The sequence below is a fragment of the Strigops habroptila genome, chromosome 18 (genome assembly GCF_004027225.2).
Source record: "Strigops habroptila isolate Jane chromosome 18, bStrHab1.2.pri, whole genome shotgun sequence".
Lineage (NCBI taxonomy): Eukaryota > Metazoa > Chordata > Aves > Psittaciformes > Psittacidae > Strigops > Strigops habroptila.
Genome location: NC_044294.2, coordinates 1293123 through 1312207, shown reverse-complemented (window position 1 = coordinate 1312207; position 19085 = coordinate 1293123). Strand labels below are relative to the sequence as shown.

The window sequence follows — 19085 nt, the reverse complement described above, 5'->3', positions numbered from 1 at the left end:
CTGCTTTCTACCATAGCTTTAATTAACTCTGTTTCCACTTCCCTGTTCTGAGCAGCAGGGAACACGTTGCAACACAGCCTATTTCTAAAAATAAACCCACCAAAACACCAATATAAAAGTTAAAACCAAATCATTGAGGTGTGAAAACTGGAATGGATCTGGTGGCTGTCGCAGTTTGGAAGTTTGCTGCTTGGATATTCATAGTTATTCACCTTGCAGAGCAGGTACAAGTCTGTGCTGTGTGTGTTTGTGGGAGCAATGGCCTAAACGTCGTTTATCAGAGAGAAAAGCTGTAACTTCAATAGGAGAGCCCAAAATCAGGGTAATAATAAGCTCCTGCAGTTCTTCAGGTGCTTCTGCAGCACCACTTGGGTGCTGGGGGTCAGCATCACTCCACGCTGCACTGGGTGCTGCAGATGGAATAACTGGGCACAAGAGGAACATTTTTCCCAATGAGAACAATCAGCCACTGGAATAATCTCCCCAGGGAAGTGGTGGATTCCAAAACATGGGACACTGTTAGGATTCGGCTGGACAGGGTACTGGGGCACCTAGTATAGGTCATGCTTTGCCTATAGAGGATGGAGCCTTGAGGTCCCTTCCAACCTGATATTCCAGGATTCCTCTGGAGAGAGGCAGAGGAGGTGGGAATGAACCCACAGAGGGGGCTCAGTGCCTGCAGGGAAGGATACCAGGAGGGGTGAAGGGGAGGTGCAAGCTCAGTACCTGCAGAATGAGCCTCAGAACTGCGAGGACCTGGGCACCTTCTCTTCTAGCACATAGATAAAGCTTAGTGGTGAAACTTTCTACCTGTCTTTAGAACCTCCTCACAGCATCCAGCAGCAGGCGGTGAACTTCTTGTGTCTGGGAAGCTTTGGTGATAGACAAGTACATACCTGTTCAAGCAACAGGCTGCGGCTTTAGAGCCGAGAAGGAACCGGGTCCTACCCTGAGCTGAGGGATCTCCTGCACAAAACCACCTCAGAGAACAAACCAGTTGTGGGGTAATGCGGTGAGCAGCGCACAGAGCAAACGCCCAGCACAGGGTTTAATTACTACGTACAAAGGTGCTTGGGTCGGGGCTGCGTTGGGCTGCTCCGAGTGTCAGCGAGCAGCTATGCGGCAGAACAGGATGTGGCATTAAGGAGACTCTGGTGAAACCCGTGCTGAGGACATCAGAGGACAGCAGCTGGAGTTGGGAAGTGAGTGAGAGCTGGGTGGTACTGAGCAGAGCTGCCCGTAGCCTTCCGGGTGCTGCCTGTGCTGGTGCCTCAGAGCACAGCACGCAGCGACCCGGCTGCTTTGGGGCAGAACATGAAGGTGTTTTAGGGGCTCAGCTGCCTGGAGCAGTAAGAAAAGGTGCTTTGCATGGGTGCAAGATGAACTTCTCTTGCTCTAATACAGCAGTGAAGGGCTGGGGGCTCTCAGCCGTGAGCATGTACCTGCTGAGCACCCGCACAGCCTTATCTCCAGGGAGGAGGGTTAATGTGTAACCCGGCTCTGTTTGGTTAGCCCAGGAAGGCAAAGAAGTGCTGGGATAGGCACGGTCAGGACAAGGATTTGCGCAGCGTGGAGCGACAGACGTGCTGGTAAAACAAGAACAAAATTAATAATCTCTGTTCTTTCTTGTCTTTCACTTTCTGTCCTTATCCTGCTGAATGGACTGTGGGCGAGTGCCTCTGCCCCAGGGGGATGCAGGGCTGTGGCTGTTTGTGGGGTTATGTATGTGCTTTGCTTTGGGAAGGTGAAAGCGTGGTGGGGCTGCCACCAGTGAAGATGGACAAGGTGGTTTTAGGGTGGTGGCAGGAGGAAAGCTGGGGAGACCTGGAGCTGCCAGCGGAGAGGCTGGGAAAGTGTGTGCTCAGGACAGCAAAGAGCTCAGGCAACTGCTATCTGTGCTTGATTTACTTGTTTAGATAGATCTGCAATCATCTTCCACTCTGAGGTGGGATCCGTCCTGCTGCCAAGCAGGAGCAGCCAGGATAGTACCTGTAAAGGGCTTTTTGCTTTGTGTTTTGAGCTGGCCAGGACAAAGCCCTTTGCTGTAAGGGTTATGGTTTGCTTTACACAGCAAAAATACCCCGCTTCTTTAACACAACTGGAGAGCTGTGATAGAGGGCTTGTAGTAGAACTGGGTGTAAAAGAAAGTAGCCTCTTCATGTAAAGCAATTAGCATTAATTGCTACCCAGCACCTCTTTGATGTCCGAGGGCTCAGGGAGCTTTGTAAAGGACAGTTATGGCAGCTGTCTCCAAAGCCTCCTTTTGTTCTCATTAAAGTATGGCTCCTTCTAAAAGCATTTTTAGTGGCGGGAGATACAGACGTGATTGGAAAACAGCTTTTCAAGTGCCACATCTTTTAATGTAAGTGCTCATGTGTTTAGTTGGTGTTATTCAGCAAAAGGAACTGTAAAATCCTTCTGGATCATAACACCTGGGATTTTCAACACTGCCTTTCCCCCCTTTCCCAAGTTGGATGAATGTGTTAGAGCCATAATTGCATCAGAGAAGTAGTGGGCAGGAAAATGAGCTTCTTTCTGCGTAGATCCTCCCCAACACGCGATGAGCTCCAGCCTGAACTTTGCCTCCCCATGGAAGGGAGGGTGCCCAAACCTTGGCAACTGCTTTAGGTTTCTGTAGGTGCTGTTTGAACAAGAGCAAATAATTTCTTCCAGTGGACACACAGTGATGGGCATCAGGATATCCTCATGGCCTGGCGGGACCCCTGATGAGAGCAGGGCCAGGCTTTCTCTTCCCCAGGCACGTTTTGCTCTTGAGTGTGTGCAGCAAGGAAGTGGGAGGCAATGAGGAGCATTGCAATGAGGCAGGCAGGAGCCTTTTGCTGCTTAGAAGTAGATTCACATTTCGCATTGGAAATGTTCTGGATCACGATAAATCCACATGGCTTGTGGAAGCCTAAAAACCCTCAAACTCAGGGAAGTCTCTGCTTCCTGACAGCTAAAAGCTCTGGCTATAAAGTTATCTGAATTCAAAAGAATCCAGGGTATTGCTGTTCCAAAGCCACCACTTACTGAGATGTCATTTTAAGAGGTAAATAATGCTAAAGCAGAGACTGAAATACTAAACTCTTTCTGCGTGGAAGGATTAGATCTGTCAGGGGGTGGCTGTTGAAATCTGATTTTTGCGGCATATCCCAATTACAAAGGAATTCTTTCAGGCTCTAACCCTCTGAACAAGCAGCCACTCCGGCTCACTTATCACTAGATCTAATTCCCTGCTCCAAGACAAAAAGCAGCAGTGTGTTCCTGCGTGCCACGGCCAGGTCACAGCACAAAGAGCTCCTCTGTCTCCCGACGAGCAAAGCCTCTCGCGTGGGTCCGTGTGTGCTCTTGGGGGTGTTTGTTTTGCTGTTCTCAGCCTCCACAGCCCAATCCTCTCTCAAACACCTAATAGGTGGTGTCAGCCCATTTCGGAAGCTCGCTGCTTTACATCCATAAGTAATGATGCCTTTTGTTGGGCGCTCAGCATCTCCCCGCAGGCAGCAGAGCTCTCTTGGCCATGCACCCTGTGAGCATAACTGTGCCCTTTGCCTCCAGGACCGTGCCTCGGGCAGGTCTCACTGTTGGGAACCCCAATGGCAGGTTGTTTGTCAGGCAACTACTACCCCATTTGGGTCCCACTAGTTTAGGGGTACAGGCTGCCTCCAGAAGAGTGGCAATGGTGCATTGCCATGAGCAAAGGGATATGCTGGAGGTGCTGCCCTGCTCCCCACAAGCTATGCCAGGCACGTGCCCAAACATACCCAGGCGTGCCCCAAAGGAATGGGGGCAGCTCCCTGTGGCCACCACACCCCTGGAGCCCAGAGGAAGGGTGGCAGGAGGAAGCTCTTTGCCAAGAGGAACTCCCAACAGAACAAGGCTGCAGCTAAACAGCAGCATTTCGGGTCAGTGTGGTCAGAAGTTTGTGAGCTGCAGTGGGGGGAAGAGATCCTGTGATGTGGAGGTGGGCTGGGGCTTGCATTGGGATGGGATCACTGATCCCATCACTGAGGCTGAGCTGGGCTTACAGCTTTTTCCTTCACTCAGGAACTACCTTATCCACATCTCCAAGATAACCACCAGCATGGGATGGGCATGAATAAGCAGTGCAGAGCTTACCCTATTTCCCATTCTCCTGGGGAATATTTCAGTTCCAAGGATGCTTTATAAAAGCCCTGTAGAGAGTAGCCTGAGATGGAGCATGGCTACATCCAGTCAGCAACTCCACAGCCTACCTGCTTGCATCGCCCTGGGGTACGGGATCTTGAAGCTTAATGCCTCTCTTCTGCTTCAGCCAGGGTATTGCCCCCCCCGGCAGCCTGGGATATGCCTAGGAAGGAGCTGGGAATGGCTGGCTGCAACTCCGGCAGCTGCGACAGCATGGTCAGCACAGCCTCCAACCACTCACAGCATGTAAGTAACCCAGTTGTGCCCAGCCTGGGCATGGCAGGGGCCCAACTCACCCATCTCAGCAGCTGAGGAAGGATTTTGGAAGGGCCCTTAAAGCTCTTCCAGTTCCAACCCCCTGCCACGGGCAGGGACACCTTCCACTAGAGCAGGTTGCTCCAAGCCCTTGTGTCCAACCTGGCCTTGAACACTGCCAGGGATGGGGCAGCCACAGCTTCTCTGGGCAACCCATTCCTGTTCTTTGCTCAGAACTGCTCTCCATGAGTGCTTTGGAAGCACCAAGATAGTGCCACACTAATGGCAGCACAAAGACCAAAGGAATTCCTGCTCCAAAGCACTCCCAGATTTCCCATCCTGTCACATGTATGGCAGCAATCAGGCGCCTTTACTGCTCCAAGTCTCCGCCGGGGAATGATACCCAGAGCCCAGATGCTCCTGTATTGCCCGAAGATGCTGATGCAGATAGTGCAGGCACTGGGCGAGCTCCCCAGGGAGGGATTAGACCAGTTGGGTAACTGGGTCAGACTGGTTCCAAAAAGGGTGACTTCACCTGCACACGACAGCGAGCCGTACTCCTCCTGGCTGACAAGAGATTCATTCCCCAGTTAAGGCAGAGATGAGTTTGGGCCATGGGTGTAGATGTGTCATTTTTCACTATCTGTCCATTAAAGTTTGTTTGTCTCCCAACACTGATTCCAAGATTGATGGACTAATTACATCCTGTCTGACTTGGAGCATAATTGATATGTGCAAGTGCAATGCTCAGTCCTGAACAGGTTTTTTATTTGATGGATTGCAAACCAGAACCAAACCCTCCAAGATGTATTATGGATGGAAAAACTGGTTGCAATATTGCCTGGTCAAAGATTTGGAGAGGTGTTTCTCTCTGCAAAACAACTCCACCTCGGACAATTTCTCCTCCATGCTTGTTGATCTGATGCACACCCCATCCTTTTGCGCCTCTGTTTTTTCATGATATATTGTTTGTATCACCTTGTAACTTGGTGCTTCCACAGCAATCATCTCTCATGATACTTCAAATACAACAAAAAGTAAAGAGGATCTCGCTGGGAGAACAAGGAGAGGGACCACCACCCACAGATAAGCCTTTAGTATTTTTGCTGTTTAGGCAAGCTTCTGTGATAAATCACTGCTCATCAGTACAGGCACCTATAGACCACCCATGTTACCCATCTGCTTATATTCCAAAGTAAATTGAAGGACTAAAAGGTAAAGACCAAGTTTCCAAGTTAAGAATAACCCATATCCCAATGCTCATATTAGGGTAATATAAAAATGGCCTTAAGTATAGACTTTAGGGGAGGGGTTTAGAGCAATTTGTTTAGTTTTCTGTAGCTGTAAATATCCATTTCTGAATAGCCACTGGCCAAGAGCTGTCACACATCTAATGCTAGGGCTGTGAATAATAATATACTTCTTTCTCCTACCTATGCTGCCTTTTTTCCTCTTTTTCAGAGTGATAACAGTTATGACTACTTATCTGTAGAAGAGAAAGAATGTTTGATGTTCTTAGAGGAAACTATTGGCTCTTTGGATGCAGAAGCAGACAGTGGGGTCTCTACTGATGAGACTGAGTACATGGAGCCCTCCAGGCTGCCCAGGACCCAGCCTAAGAGGGACTCCGTCACCCGGGGTAAGCTGGAAACCCATGGTCCAGCCCTGGTTTGCAAAGGCAAGTGCTCTGCCATGGCTGCTCTGGTTTAGCAGGCAGGAAGGAGTGTGTTTGGCAAACAGGAAAGTGTCCTGCATTCATGTAGTGCATGACATCATCTCTCTCTTTGCCTAGGTTTGGAAAACGGGGCTCCGCAGCATGCAGCTGAACAGAAGAGTAGTAAGACCCCCTCCGCCTTCCCGAGCTCAGCTCCAGCAGTGGTTCCAAGCTCAGGCTATTACAGTCTTCCAAGGGTCGTAACTGTAGCAAATGGAGCCTCTGACAGAAAAGCAACTGTCCGCACAGTGGAGGACCCAGTGCCAGTACATAAATCCTCGCAGGAGATGGCCAAAGAGGGCAGGCTTGACCAAGCCAACATAAGAAGCCAGATGAAGTCCCTGGAATCTTTGCTTGTCCAACCTCCAGATCCCTTCCAGGATGAGCTGCTGAGCTATGAATGGTCACACAGCAATCGCTCAGATGACAAGAGGGAAACAACCAAGGAGACCAAGACCTGGATGTCATGGGGCCAGCCGGAGAAATCCACATTGGAAGAGGCCCCTCAGGACCCTGATACCAAGCGCGGGCCACCCACTGCCCCCAAACCACGAAAACTGCCACCAAATATTATCCTGAAAACCAGCAAAAATAGCCCAGTGGCGCTCGCCACAGAGCCCAACCAGAAGGTGAAAGCACCAGCTCCATCCTTGGCCAGCTCTGCCAGCGATGCCACTGCTGAAAAGGTGAATTCAGGGCACCTCGACCCCAGGGACAGGGAGAAAGCCCGGCGGGAAGCACTGGAGAAGCTTGGGCTGTCACAGGACAAGAGGGAGCCCAGCGCCCACCTTCAACCTACCGCACATCCCCAACCGAAGGAGGTGCCATTCCCCAACCCTGCGGAGCCCAAAGCACGCGGTGGGGCAGTGGAGAGGCCGGTGCCAGGTGTCCGACCGATGACCTTCAAATCCAACACCCTGGAGCGCTCCGGGGTAGGGCTGAGCAGTTACATGGCCAGCACCAAGGAGCAGAGTGTCAAGACCAGCAGCTCCTTGGGCAAGATGTCCTTCATCGAGCGGCTCGCCCCGAGCTTCCTCAGGAGCAGCCGCCCCAGGCCGGTGTCCCTTGGGACAGGGAAGGACTTTGCTGGTCTGAAAGAGCCGGGGCAGGTGGAGCAGGAGAAGACCAGCAAGCAGCGATCCCACCTGCTGCAGAGCTTTCCCAGGCCACCCCGCTCCTCTGTCAGCGTCAAGATTTCCCCCAAGGGTGCGACAGATGAGAACCGGCGAGAGGCGCTGAAGAAGCTTGGTCTGCTAAAGGAATAGCTCCTTGGGCAATGAGGCTGCTGGAAAAGGGACTTCCCCCCCCCACCCAGATCCAGCTGCTTTCGCTGCCTGTCCTCAGGCAGCACAACCATAACCATCTTTTGTTGTGATCTCTCACCTCAGCATCTTGGGAGAGGTACCACAAGAGGTATTTGGAGCATCACCGAATGAAGTACCACCACATGTACATAATATTTTGTACATAGCAAGTGTATAGGAGGTATTTATATAAAGCATCACTCAGCATGTGGATGGGGCATATTCTCCTACAAGGTCTTTAATGCATTTGGGGATTCATTGAAACAGGGAAGCCATGGAATTGGGGGTTTGGCTTATTTTAAAAGGCATTACCCATGGATAAAGCCTCTCTGGAAAGAACTGCAGGACTCCGCTGCTCCTTTAGTATTTTATGGTCTTTTATTAACTTTATCAAAGCCTTTGAGGTCTGAGCACTCACCTGCCCCATGCAACTGCCTCCCAAAAGCCACCACTGCCACGTTCAAACCCATCAGACCCACGGGCAACGGAGGGGACACAGTGATGCTCCCCATGCACAAATGCTCCTCGGAGGCTGGCTGGCTTCACATCCACTGCAAGGCTACACTCACATCCAGCCCCTGGATATAGCACTTAGGCACAAACATCCATCTTCATTGTGAAGTTACAATTAAGAAGCAACAAGTTGTGTTGGTGGCAGATCCAGGAGTGCTGCCCAAAAGGAGAGATGCAAGGCTGAGACAAGACTATTTCAGTCCCTTTCAAACTCTCCTCACATCTTTCAGACCCAGCTGATGCTGTCAACGTTTATGCTGCACACCTTTTATGACAAAGGTGCTTTATTTCTGTAATAAACTTGTATATGATCCAAAAATGACTTTGTAATACAGAGTTATGTTGCAGTCAAAGCTCTGGTAAAGCTAAGTAATGAGTTTAAACCTTCAGTATGTCTTGACTTGAGGAGTGGGGGTGACCCAGACAACTGGGCATCGCGAATGATGAGTCTGAACCAGATACTTGTGCCTCTTGCAACCCAGGACCCACACGAGATGGGATTTTGTGCAAATGCTTCCACTGCAATAAGTAAATACAAAGTCTTCCAGAGAACATTCAGACTGGGATGGGCGACATGGGAGGACCTGTCAACTCCTTCCAATCTGCACCATCTCCTAGGTCAGTGGGGACACCTACCACAGCAGCCCTGTTAGTTGAGAAGTTCCATTAACAGCTGAACTTGGAAGGATCACCTTGTTTTCCTTCACCAGAATAATCTTTCACGTAATCTTGGCTTTTAGAGTTGGACATTAGAGAGTCTCTACTAATGAACTCACTGTGAAGGTGCTGAGGCGCTGGTACAGGGTGCCCAGAGAAGCTGTGGCTGCCCCATCCCTGGCAGTGTTCAAGGCCAGGTTGGACACAGGGGCTTGGAGCAACCTGCTCTAGTGGAAGGTGTCCCTGCCCGTGGCAGGGGGTTGGAACTGGGTGAGCTTTAAGGGCCCTTCCAACCCATTCCATGGTGATAATAAATCAACCACCTTTGTTCCTAATAGGCAATTTAATTTCAGGACTAATGTAGCCTTTCTTTAGAGACGGGGGCTGACCTGTGGAGGCGATTGCACTAAACAATTCACTGATGTTAATTAATGCCGCATGAAGATAAAGTTGCATTAAATCATTTCCATCGCCGACCTTGCAGTACAAGCAGCTTTCCAAGATAGCCTTGTGAATACTAAACAGGCTCCTACTGACAAAACCCAGAGCCAGGCTTCTGATTCCTCTCCAAACAGGCATCAGGAGCTTTGGTTTGCATGGCAAGAAGGGGAGGGCATCCTTCTGCAAAAGCTGCATCATTTCACATAATAAAGGTGTGCACAAGCAGAGGGAATAGTACTGACCCACATAAAGAATCCAAGGAATGTAAGAGAATGATGTCCAATTAGCTACACTTCATGGAAGCAGAGAAATGCTTGTTTGTAGTTAAGCAATTAACTAAAGTAGTTCTGGGCTGGCCAGCAGTAACACAAACCTGTACATCAGGGAGGAAACTACAGGCTGCATGGATTAAGGTCTGACCAAAGCCTCAGCGGGTTGCTCAGCAAACACCATGTTGCATGTACATTGGCCCCAAAAGGGATAGGAGCCTGGAAGGTTATCAACTCATCCAGCCTGAGCCCAGCACCTTATTTCAAGCCTGGAGCTGGGTCAGTAGTGGCCAGGCAGGACAAGCAACCTGCTGCATAGTTGCACACCATAGGAGATAACTGCAACCTACAGCCCCTTGACTAGTTGCGGGGATGGCTGTGGATGCGGCTCTGCCACATGCCTGGAGCATCACCAGTGGGGGGGTCAGGCAGGATTAAGGTAACCTTACACAGGGTGTAACCTATGGCCTGTAGCTAATGCATGGCCAAAGATATGGGGGCTGCTCTGTGCCTACAAACTGGATGCTCACACCATCACCATCCTGTCCCCCTCCTCTCTACCTGCCTGCTTGTGCCTAAAGCAGGAGGCAGAATGAGCAGCTAGGATTTAGGAAGCTGCTCCCTGACACTGCAAAAAGCTTCATGGAGCTGAGAGGTGGCTGTGCTCCCCTGTGAGAGCAGGATCTATCCATCAGCAGCAGGGCTCCGCTCTGGGTGACACAGAGTCATGTGTAAGCTCTTGCATAAGGTCCCAGCCTGGGAGTCACACAGCCCGAGGGGATAACAGCTCTGTTTCCAATAGCTGCAAACATATCTAGCCTATAAAATGTCCTATTTTACTTGCAGGATTGAACAGGGCTTGCCCACGGTGATTCAACCCAGAGGGCCCAGCAGCAGCAGAAGCACTTTATTCCACTTCACTCCGTGGCTGTTGTTTTAGTTTATTTTGTTCCCATTTCACTCTACCTGAGCCATGTGCACAGCTCCTGTTCATGAGCATCACTCCACCCCATCACAGCTGAATAAACAATCTTTGGAAGTGAGGTTTCTGCAAGGAAGTCTAAACAAAACGCAGCTTTCATGCTTGACATGTTGCACTGTAGGTTTTGAATAAAGGATTGGAAGTGAATCCTTTTTTTCCAAAACAAGGTGTTTTTAAGGGAAGTTCAGGTTCTGTTTCAGGCCAAAAATGCTTTCAAAGACACCTTCATGCTCTCCTCATTTCTTATTAGGTAAATAAGATGAGATTACCTTTAAGACTGCAGTAGTCATGCATCTATGTTATGCAAGGGATGTGCACTAAGAGCATTAAGCAGCATAATGCTGGAATCAGCAGTGGATAAAAAGCAATGGTCAGAGGAGAGGAGTATATGGATGAAAATGCACTATTAAACCACAGAAGCACTGGATTCAGAGAGCTGACCCCTTCACTCAGAGCTTAATCTTGCACCTCCCTCTCTGCTTTCATTTATATTGTGCTCTCACTGCCTTTAAAGTCAATGATTTGCACTTGAAAGTCCACAGCCTGAGCTGGGTGGAACCTCTCTCCTGCTGCCTGCCTGCACACAGGGCAGGTTGAAGCCTGCAGATCCCACAGGCAGCACCAGTTATCCCTGCTTTGTTTGCAGGGGAAGCAGCATCACTCACAGCAGCATCTACCACCCAGGTAATTACTCCCCAGCCCTGACCTGCTGGAGCACTCCCTCTGTGTCAGGCAGCAGGGACCACAGGGAGCAAAGCTCTGCTACTGTAGTGTAACCCATAATCCATAGACTCAAAAGAAGAGATTTACCTTTGCTCCAGCCCAACAGCATCTCTCACCAACAGTCTCCAGCACTGAGCTGCTCCTCAGCCAAGCACCCCTGGGATCATCACCATGACCTGACGCAAGAACAATCGCACCAGCCCCAGTTTGCAGACTGGCAAGAGCCAGAGCAGGGGATGAGCCTCTCTTTTGTAAGGGGAAAAAGGTGGTGGGTGTTCAGACGAGCTACTGGCTGCCTCAGCTGTGCTTTGCTCACAGAGAGGCAAGGGAAAGGCTGGTCCTGCCTATTGATGCCAATTAACAGCATCTGGGGATATGCTGGAGGTGGACACGAGAAAAGCAAGAACAGAAAGCAAATCCATCTCCAGGTTCAGCCAGATTCCAGCTGAGTTCTCTTGTGTTGGCACCTCTGAAAGCAGCCTTCCCACTACTTAATTTGGCACATAATCTGGTTTGTGCCCAGGATGCAAAATCTCAGCAGACCCCAGCCAAAAACCAGCCATGAAGAGAGGTCATAATACTGCAGGAGTAACCTGGGGAGTTGGTAGATGTACCCTCAGTACCTTAATGCAGATTGTACACACTGTGTTTATGTGGTGCAACGATGTTAGAAAAGACCCAAAGGAAACACTCGGCTTTGCATCTTGCATGGAGTATTCATCTGTTTCCTAACTATCAGTCCCATACTGGCTCAGACATATCATTTCCATGTCTACATGAGCCTGTCAAGACCTACTATCCCAATTCAAAGCATTCTTGTCCACATCTTTCATTACAAAGGTCAAATGCAGGAGAAGGGGTTTGTTAAATTCTGGCAGTATCAAAGAACATCAGCTCTGCTGGGAACAGTCTCCAGGAGAAATGGGTTGTCTTAATAACAGACTTTGCCACCGTGCAGTGAGGGTGTCAGCAGGGAGCCTTGGGGCTGGTGTCCCACAGGAGGTCGGGAAGATGGGTTGGTTACTGCTGGCCCATGTCTCCAGCTGGAGAACATCAGACCTGGGTTGGGAGACCCATGGACTCACTGGAGTCACTCCAGCTCTATGGGAGGGGACTGCAGATGTCCAAGAGTCTTTAACCACATCCCAGCAGGGTTCAGGCAATAATCTGTAGCTGAGCCTCTCCCTTTTCCCTGCTCACATGCAGATGAAGAGAAGGACCCCCCCCAACTCCAATTACTCCAGTAGGAAGGAGGGATATATTACCCTATTTCAAGGAGCATTGTTTCATAACCTCATCAGGATAATCCCCATGCTTTGCCTGTTTCTTTCCATTCGGTGCTTTCTGGGGGTTTTCATTGGAGTGCATAGCAAACGGAGGAGGTGTGGGGAGTGTTCCTGTGCAGTGGCACTTGGCATTCCTATTGCCCCTGCCAGCATAAATGACCACACAAGGAGGAAGGCAATGGGTCTGTGCAGGACCTTGGGGTGAGGACTCATCCAGCCACATGCTGTGTTTCATACAACAGGCTGCTGCTTCAGCAGCGATGCCGTAATCCCTGTAGGCATGTCGAAACCCTGCAATCCTCTTGGTGGTTATGATAAACTAGGGCTTTGTGGAATCAGGTGTGGTGGAAGTGCTGCTGGGGTAAAGCAGACTCAAGCATAGGAGCAGCATTCCCTGAAAACCAGCGTCCTCCTGGCTCCTCCAAGCCAAGGGCTGGCTGATAAGCAGCAGCATCATGCTGAAATATGACTGCAATCGGTGTCCTTCAGTGAACACCGATTCACTGAGAACTCCAGAGTTCTACACAGTCTGGGTGATGCCTGTCCATGCCCAGGACAACCTAGTGCAGCATTTGACACAATGTACTCTGTGTTTCTCTCCACTACCCCAAACCTTGTCACTGCAGCTCCACGTGTATGGTGCTTAGCACTGGAGAAATAATGACCTGCAGATACAGCAAAGATGAGCTCCACCAAACACATTCAAGCCTTTGACTGCTGACTCCTGCTGTGTTCAATTGATCAGGGGTTTCCTGGTTTGCTTCGTTTTGCTTTACTTGCCAGCAATGAAGATTTACTGGATATCTTAAAACCAAACTAGAGTCAACTTTCCTCATTCCTGCTCTTAAAACCCATGCTCTCGGCCAGGCAGGGGTGTGAGCATGCTCCTGCTTCCCAAGATCTCAGCTGTTCTTTGTTTCCAAATACCCTTTAAGTCGTGCAAGAGACAGAAAGGCTCATTGTTGTTCCTTGCACAGGGGTTTATGTGCAGTGATAACATATTTGCCTTGTTCCAAGAACACTGCCCTAGCTAGAGTTTAATCATTAACTCCTGCAGGCACTGCAGGACAAGCAGGGCTAGTCAGGCTTTATTAGTAACTGACTGCAGACAAGTTGTGCTGAAATGCTGACAGCAACCTTGACAAGTGGGCATGGGTAAAACACGTGTGTCCAGAGCCCCAGTGCTGCATGGTGCACACCACGCTGATGAGATTCACTGGCCAGCATGTGTTTGCTATAGGAAGGAAAAGATATTTCCTTAACAAGCATAGCCCAGCAGAACAAAGTCTCTAACTTCTCTGAAATCCTCCTTTAGGAGAAGGTGCAAGGCAGTGGTGCTCTCCAGGAGGGTCCTTTCTACATGCTGCCATCACTGTTCCCCTATGGAGCCATCCTCTTCGCCGCTGCTGCTGCTCCCAATATCATCCCAGTAAATGGCAATGAGAAAACAGCCCTTGTTGCTTCCAGTCCTGCTGCCCCCACTGAATTTACTTGCTTTTCTCATTTAAAGGATGTGGGGTCTCCATGTGTCCTGGGTCAGCTCAGGACTCCTGGGACCTTATACAGAGACCCAGAGGTGCATTCCCGCCCCGGCTGGGTGAGGAAGCAGTGGTGCCACGGGTGAGGTTGCTTCTTACAACCTCTTAGAATCATCTCTGTCAAAGGCAATCTGCCTCCACCCCAAACATCTTGCCGCCTCATTGCTCTCCAGAGCAACTCTGGATGTAGTACCTGGTGCAACTGGCTCCTCTCAGGAGACTCGTCTGACAGCAATCCCGCTGCCTTTCATCTCTCCCTGCTCATCCCCTCCTAAAGCTTGGTGCTGCCTGCCCTGGGTTGCCTGTTTCTCCCAATTCTCCTGCAATTCTGCTCCTTTCTGTCTGCACATGGGCTATGGCATTTGCTCAGGGTCGTAGCAATCCCAGATTGCTTGAGAGAGCTGGGTTTGTTCAGCCTGGAGAAGGCTCCTTAAGGGGAGACCTTAGAGCAGCTCCCAGTGCCTAAAGGGGCTACAAGAAACCTGGAGAGGGGCTTTGGACAAGGGCCTGTAGGGACAGGACAAGGGGAATGGCTTTAACCTGCCAGAGGGGAGATTTAGAGCCATTTTCCAGCTGGGGACTGCTGAGTGTCCCCCTACTAATGGATCGTAAGCCCTTTATTCCAACAGCAGATCCGTGCCCCCTCCTCGGGATGATGTGGCGGGTGACCGGTTGTGACACTGACACAGGGTGGCAGTGTGCGTCCAGGGAGCAGCTCCCACTGGGTGCCTTTGGAGAGGCAACACTGCAGATGGGGACCAGGGCTGTTGGCACCTCAGGACACTGACCCTTGGGGTGCAGCAGGGTCAAACACCCCCCTTACCCACAATAATAAATGATGCACAGGGATGGTCTGTCGTGGTTTAACCCCAGGTGGGAGCTAAGCACTGCACAGCCTCTCACCTCCCCTCTGATGGGATGAGGAGAGAAAACTCAGGGGTTGAGGTAAAGGCAGTTTAATGGGTAAAGCAAAAGCCATGCAGGCAAGCAAAGCAAAGCAAGGAATTCATTCACCACATCCCACTGCAGGCGGGTTCAGCTACCTCCAGGACAGCAGGGCTCCAGTACGTGTAACTGTGGCTTGGGAAGACAAACACCATCACTCCACACGTCCCCCCTCTTCCTTCTCCTTCCCCCAGCTTTATATGCCAAGCATGACTCCATATGGTCCAAAACATCCCTTGGTTCAGTTGGAGTCAGCTGTCCCAGCCATGACCCCTCCCAATTTCTTGTGCCCCCCCCAGCCTGCTTTGCTGGTGGGGTGGTGCAAGGAGCAGAAAAGCCCTTGGCTCTGTGTAAACTCAGCTCAGCAACAGGGAAAACATCCTTGTGTGATCCACGCTGCTTTCAGCACAAACCCAAAACAGCCCCTGTGAAGAAAATTAACCCTACCCCAGCCACAACCAGCACACACGGTCCTTCCCCTGTGTGCCCATGCCCAGGGGCTGAGACCAGCAGAGATGGTGTACCCAGCGTGTACCCAGAGCAGGGGACTTCACCTTTCCCAGCACTAAGCTCATAATAGTTCAGGAAAAGAGGAGAGAAAGCAGGATATGCAGTAGTTTAACCAGTAGGACAGAATGAATTATTAAATTGTTGTGGAGGCAGAGAGGGTTTGCCTTACAGGAAGCAATAAAACACTTATGAGAACAACCTCTGAGCACACAGAACACTTCCCAAATCTGGGGCACAAACTTGTCCATGGCCCTCTGGTGTGTCTCCAGAGCCAAGGTGCTCCCAGGGTACCTGTAGGTCCCTGTAGTGTTTAGTCTGCTCATCCCTACCTGGTCCTCAGCTCACCCTTGCTGCCTTGCAGAAATCGCATCAGCTCAGCTTCTCCTTTTGGTCCTCGAATGATGCAGATCTGCAGAGGCATCTCTGAGCACCAAAGGAAGGAACTGCTCTCCAAATCATGAGCTCACCCTTCAGCATCACTCGGCCATGTCTCACCAGGGAGAGCGCTTGTCAGGGGTGTCAGACTGAACGTTGCAGCTACATTTGCAGCATGGAGAATGGCACTGAGGAGCCGCAGGGGATTCCCACCATTGGCTTTGTGTATCGCATGTTATTGTTAATACAAGGGCAATCCTATTGCTTTGCCACTGATGGGGTAATAAATGTCCTTAGATCAATTCTGCTGAAGCTTAATCAATATTGGGAAGTTTATTGCATGGGTTTGGTACTATACAACAACAGTTACTGCAATATAAGCAATAATATGAGTAATCATATGATAAAGAAAGCCAAACTGCTTAACAGAGATTTATCTTCATCCAGGGGTGTTCCAAAGTGCTTCAGTGACTGATTTACACAAAACATAATCTGACTTCAAAGCATACCTGCACCAAAGGAGGGGAAGAACAGGACCTCTGGAACCACCCAGCACACCACCTGGTCAGAACAAAGTTGTTTGTATCAGCTCTCCTGTGAGCACTCTGCACTGCAGCCACGCTGCAATGGTCTAGTACAATCATGCTACTGGGAGAAGATGATAAAGTGATAACTGAAAACACCTTCCTAGGAATTACAACAGGAACGCATGCAAGTATCTATCACCGTGGAGCTGGGCTGGTTTGTGCTTCTCTGTTAAGATGCTAGCGCCCTAAGCTTCCCAGTAGCCAGCTCCTGCCCACTTCCAGACCTCACAGGGGGATGCACCAGAGGAGAACATTGCAGCAAGAGTCACAAGATCATAGAATCCCAGCCTGGTTTGGGTTGGAAGAGACCTTAAAGCTCCTCCAGTTCCAACCCCCTGCCACGGGCAGGGACACCTTCCACTAGAGCAGGTTGCTCCAAGCCCCTGTGTCCAACCTGGCCTTGACCACTGCCAGGGATGGGGCAGCCACAGCTTCTCTGGGCACCCTGTGCCAGCGCCTCAGCACCCTCACAGGGAAGAGCTTCTGCCTCAGAGCTCATCTCAATCTCCCCTCTGGCAGGTTAAAGCCATTCCCCTTGTCCTGTCCCTATAGGCCCTTGTCCGAAGCCCTTCTCCAGGTTTCTTGTAGCCCCTTTAGGTACTGGGAGCTGCTCTAAGGTCTCACCAGAGTCTTCAGCTTTCCACAGAGCCTTTGATGAGCTGAAGATGGCTCTGTGGGCTGAAGCCCTAAAATCAGGGACTAGCAGGGCATGAAAATAAAACAGAGAATCAAACCCTTAAGCAGGAGCTTAAAAATACATTTTACAGAACTGCAAATTGTCCCCAGAGCTTTGCTGGTTGTGAAGGTGACGTCCTTGTGGATAAGGCACCTGAGCATGCACTGCAACGCAGAGCAGGCATTACAGTGGGGAGAAAGACCAGGCTACAAACATATATACATTGATAAAACAGCACTTGTACCAGCATGGCATTATTACCTGCTTCGCTCTCATGTGGATGGTTTTACAACAGACTTTGAAGCAAAACCCATCTTTTTCTCCTGCATTCATAGAGTATGGGATCAAAAGACAGGCGTGAGCTACATGAAGTGTTCAAGTTCATTCAAACCACAGAAGTTTGAGGAAACATGCACAAAGTTCTTACTTTATGTGAGTGGGTCACCACAAGTAGCATTTTACTACTATTCTTTAGAAACACTTGTTCCATGTTGTAGCTGTTGTCTGTAGAGCAGGGGAATTCCTCACAAACTCTGCGATTTCTGCTCCTGGCCTCTTCGCTTTTTCTTGGTCCCCCTTCCATGATGACATCAACATCATTAGGTGGCTAAAAAGGACCATTTTGGGGTTCTATGCTCAATACATTGGTGGCACATCTGCTATTCCTGAATTTTGAGCATCTCCAGTTTGCTCAGCAAGGTGCACCTAGACTGAAGAGTTTTTTAGTGTATCCATTAATATAGTAAAAACATTTAAACATCAAGAGCTGAGCAAAGACCAACTGAACCACAAACTGCAAAACCCACTCCATTAAACTAAATGTAAACTGGAGGCAGAGCAGGAGAAAACATCCAGCAACAGGAGCGTCACAATCTGAGGTAGGTAATCCTTCATTTACTCTTAAAATACTGGTGTTTGAAGCACAGTGATTATATGAGCTACTTTGATGGATTTCACCTACAATATGTAACAGAGCTGAGATTTAAAATTATGATTTCTGTAGGAATAAATTTCCTACAAAAATGTAGCAGAACTCATTTTTGGTGGGTTTTTTAAAGGTAGTGTACTTTTTGTTTGGTTGCTTTCTATTTTAAAGCTATAAACTAAATGACTGGCTTGTTTTGTGACCAAGAAATTTTAAATCTAGCTTTCTTCTCACTTTATGCCTTTTTTTAATGCCTATTTGCTGGTTAAGAACAAAGCCAATACAATTACCTCCTTGCTTAAATCCCAAGATTAAAATTTAGCTGAGAGCTCTATCCTGCAGATAGGGAACCAGGTTCACTCTCCTTTATCAGTGCTCGTTCTATATGGGGGTTTTCACATAGACAAAGCTGCTCAGTAACCCTTTAGCTTTAGTTTAGCTTCCATCTAATCCATAAATCCTTCGCAGTAGGGGTCAGCTACCTGCTCACATTGCTTCCTGCACATCAGCCACCACCTCCTACCTGCAAATCACACATCATTCAACACCAGCAGATGCTGTGAGTGACCCAGGAAAGGCAGTTTTAGTGCTGCAGGTGGGATGACTGGGGCTAAAGCTCAGCTGAAGTTACCCAATATAATAGTTTTCCTCCTGGAAAAAGCTAGATCTTCTTGTTAGCAGCTTGAAAGCCCTTCATGGTGGTCACGGCAGACACAGTTCATACTCTCCAAGGCTCTTTGACAGCACAGGCTGCAGGGCAGGAAAAGGAGCGAATAAGGGGGTCATGGAGCAGTTGCAAGTGATCTTGCCTAATGATGCGAGGGTGCACCCACCCACCTCCTAACAAGGTGAGGAGCTTGCGGATACTTCACACCTCTGTTGTGAATGGACTGCTGCTGGGGAGAATTTACCCTGTTAATGGCAGCCCAGAATACCTCTATGTAGGAAAAAAGCCTCATTCAGATGTTAACCTGTACATCAGGGTCACATCAGGTGGGCCAGCACAGGGTGATGTTTTCGCCTCCAGCTAGCCAACTGCTTCCTTACTTCAGCATGGCAGGATTTCTCCCCATGTCCCTAGCCCAAAAACAAAGAAGATGGGGAGTGCATGGGCTCAGGGTAGCGGTGTACATCAGACAAGATTAGGGATAATATTTTTTCCTGATTTCTGGATGCAAATAAGGATTTTCAGCTCTTCCAGGGCATTCTTGTTAGCTCCTC

General features: G+C 49.5%; 1 protein-coding gene across 1 annotated transcript; it reads left to right on the top strand.

The window, feature by feature from the left end:
• The first annotated feature begins 1232 nt into the window (after nucleotides 1-1232).
• On the top strand, nucleotides 1233-8949 carry C18H1orf116 (chromosome 18 C1orf116 homolog). Its single transcript, XM_030473561.1, has 4 exons — nucleotides 1233-1589; nucleotides 4292-4410; nucleotides 5881-6058; nucleotides 6212-8949. The coding sequence occupies exons 2-4, from the start codon at nucleotides 4324-4326 to the stop codon at nucleotides 7396-7398; spliced, it is 1452 nt and encodes a 483-aa protein (XP_030329421.1). The 5' UTR covers nucleotides 1233-1589; nucleotides 4292-4323; the 3' UTR covers nucleotides 7399-8949.
• The last annotated feature ends 10136 nt before the right edge of the window (nucleotides 8950-19085 follow it).

Bases quoted from the DNA above. Each gene is read 5' to 3' on its own strand.
- C18H1orf116 (XM_030473561.1), top strand. From the start codon at position 4,324: ATGCCTAGGAAGGAGCTGGGAATGGCTGGCTGCAACTCCGGCAGCTGC. The intron at 4,411-5,880 runs GTAAGTAACCCA...CCTCTTTTTCAG, and splicing joins CCTCCAACCACTCACAGCAT to AGTGATAACAGTTATGACTA. The intron at 6,059-6,211 runs GTAAGCTGGAAA...CTCTTTGCCTAG, and splicing joins GAGGGACTCCGTCACCCGGG to GTTTGGAAAACGGGGCTCCG.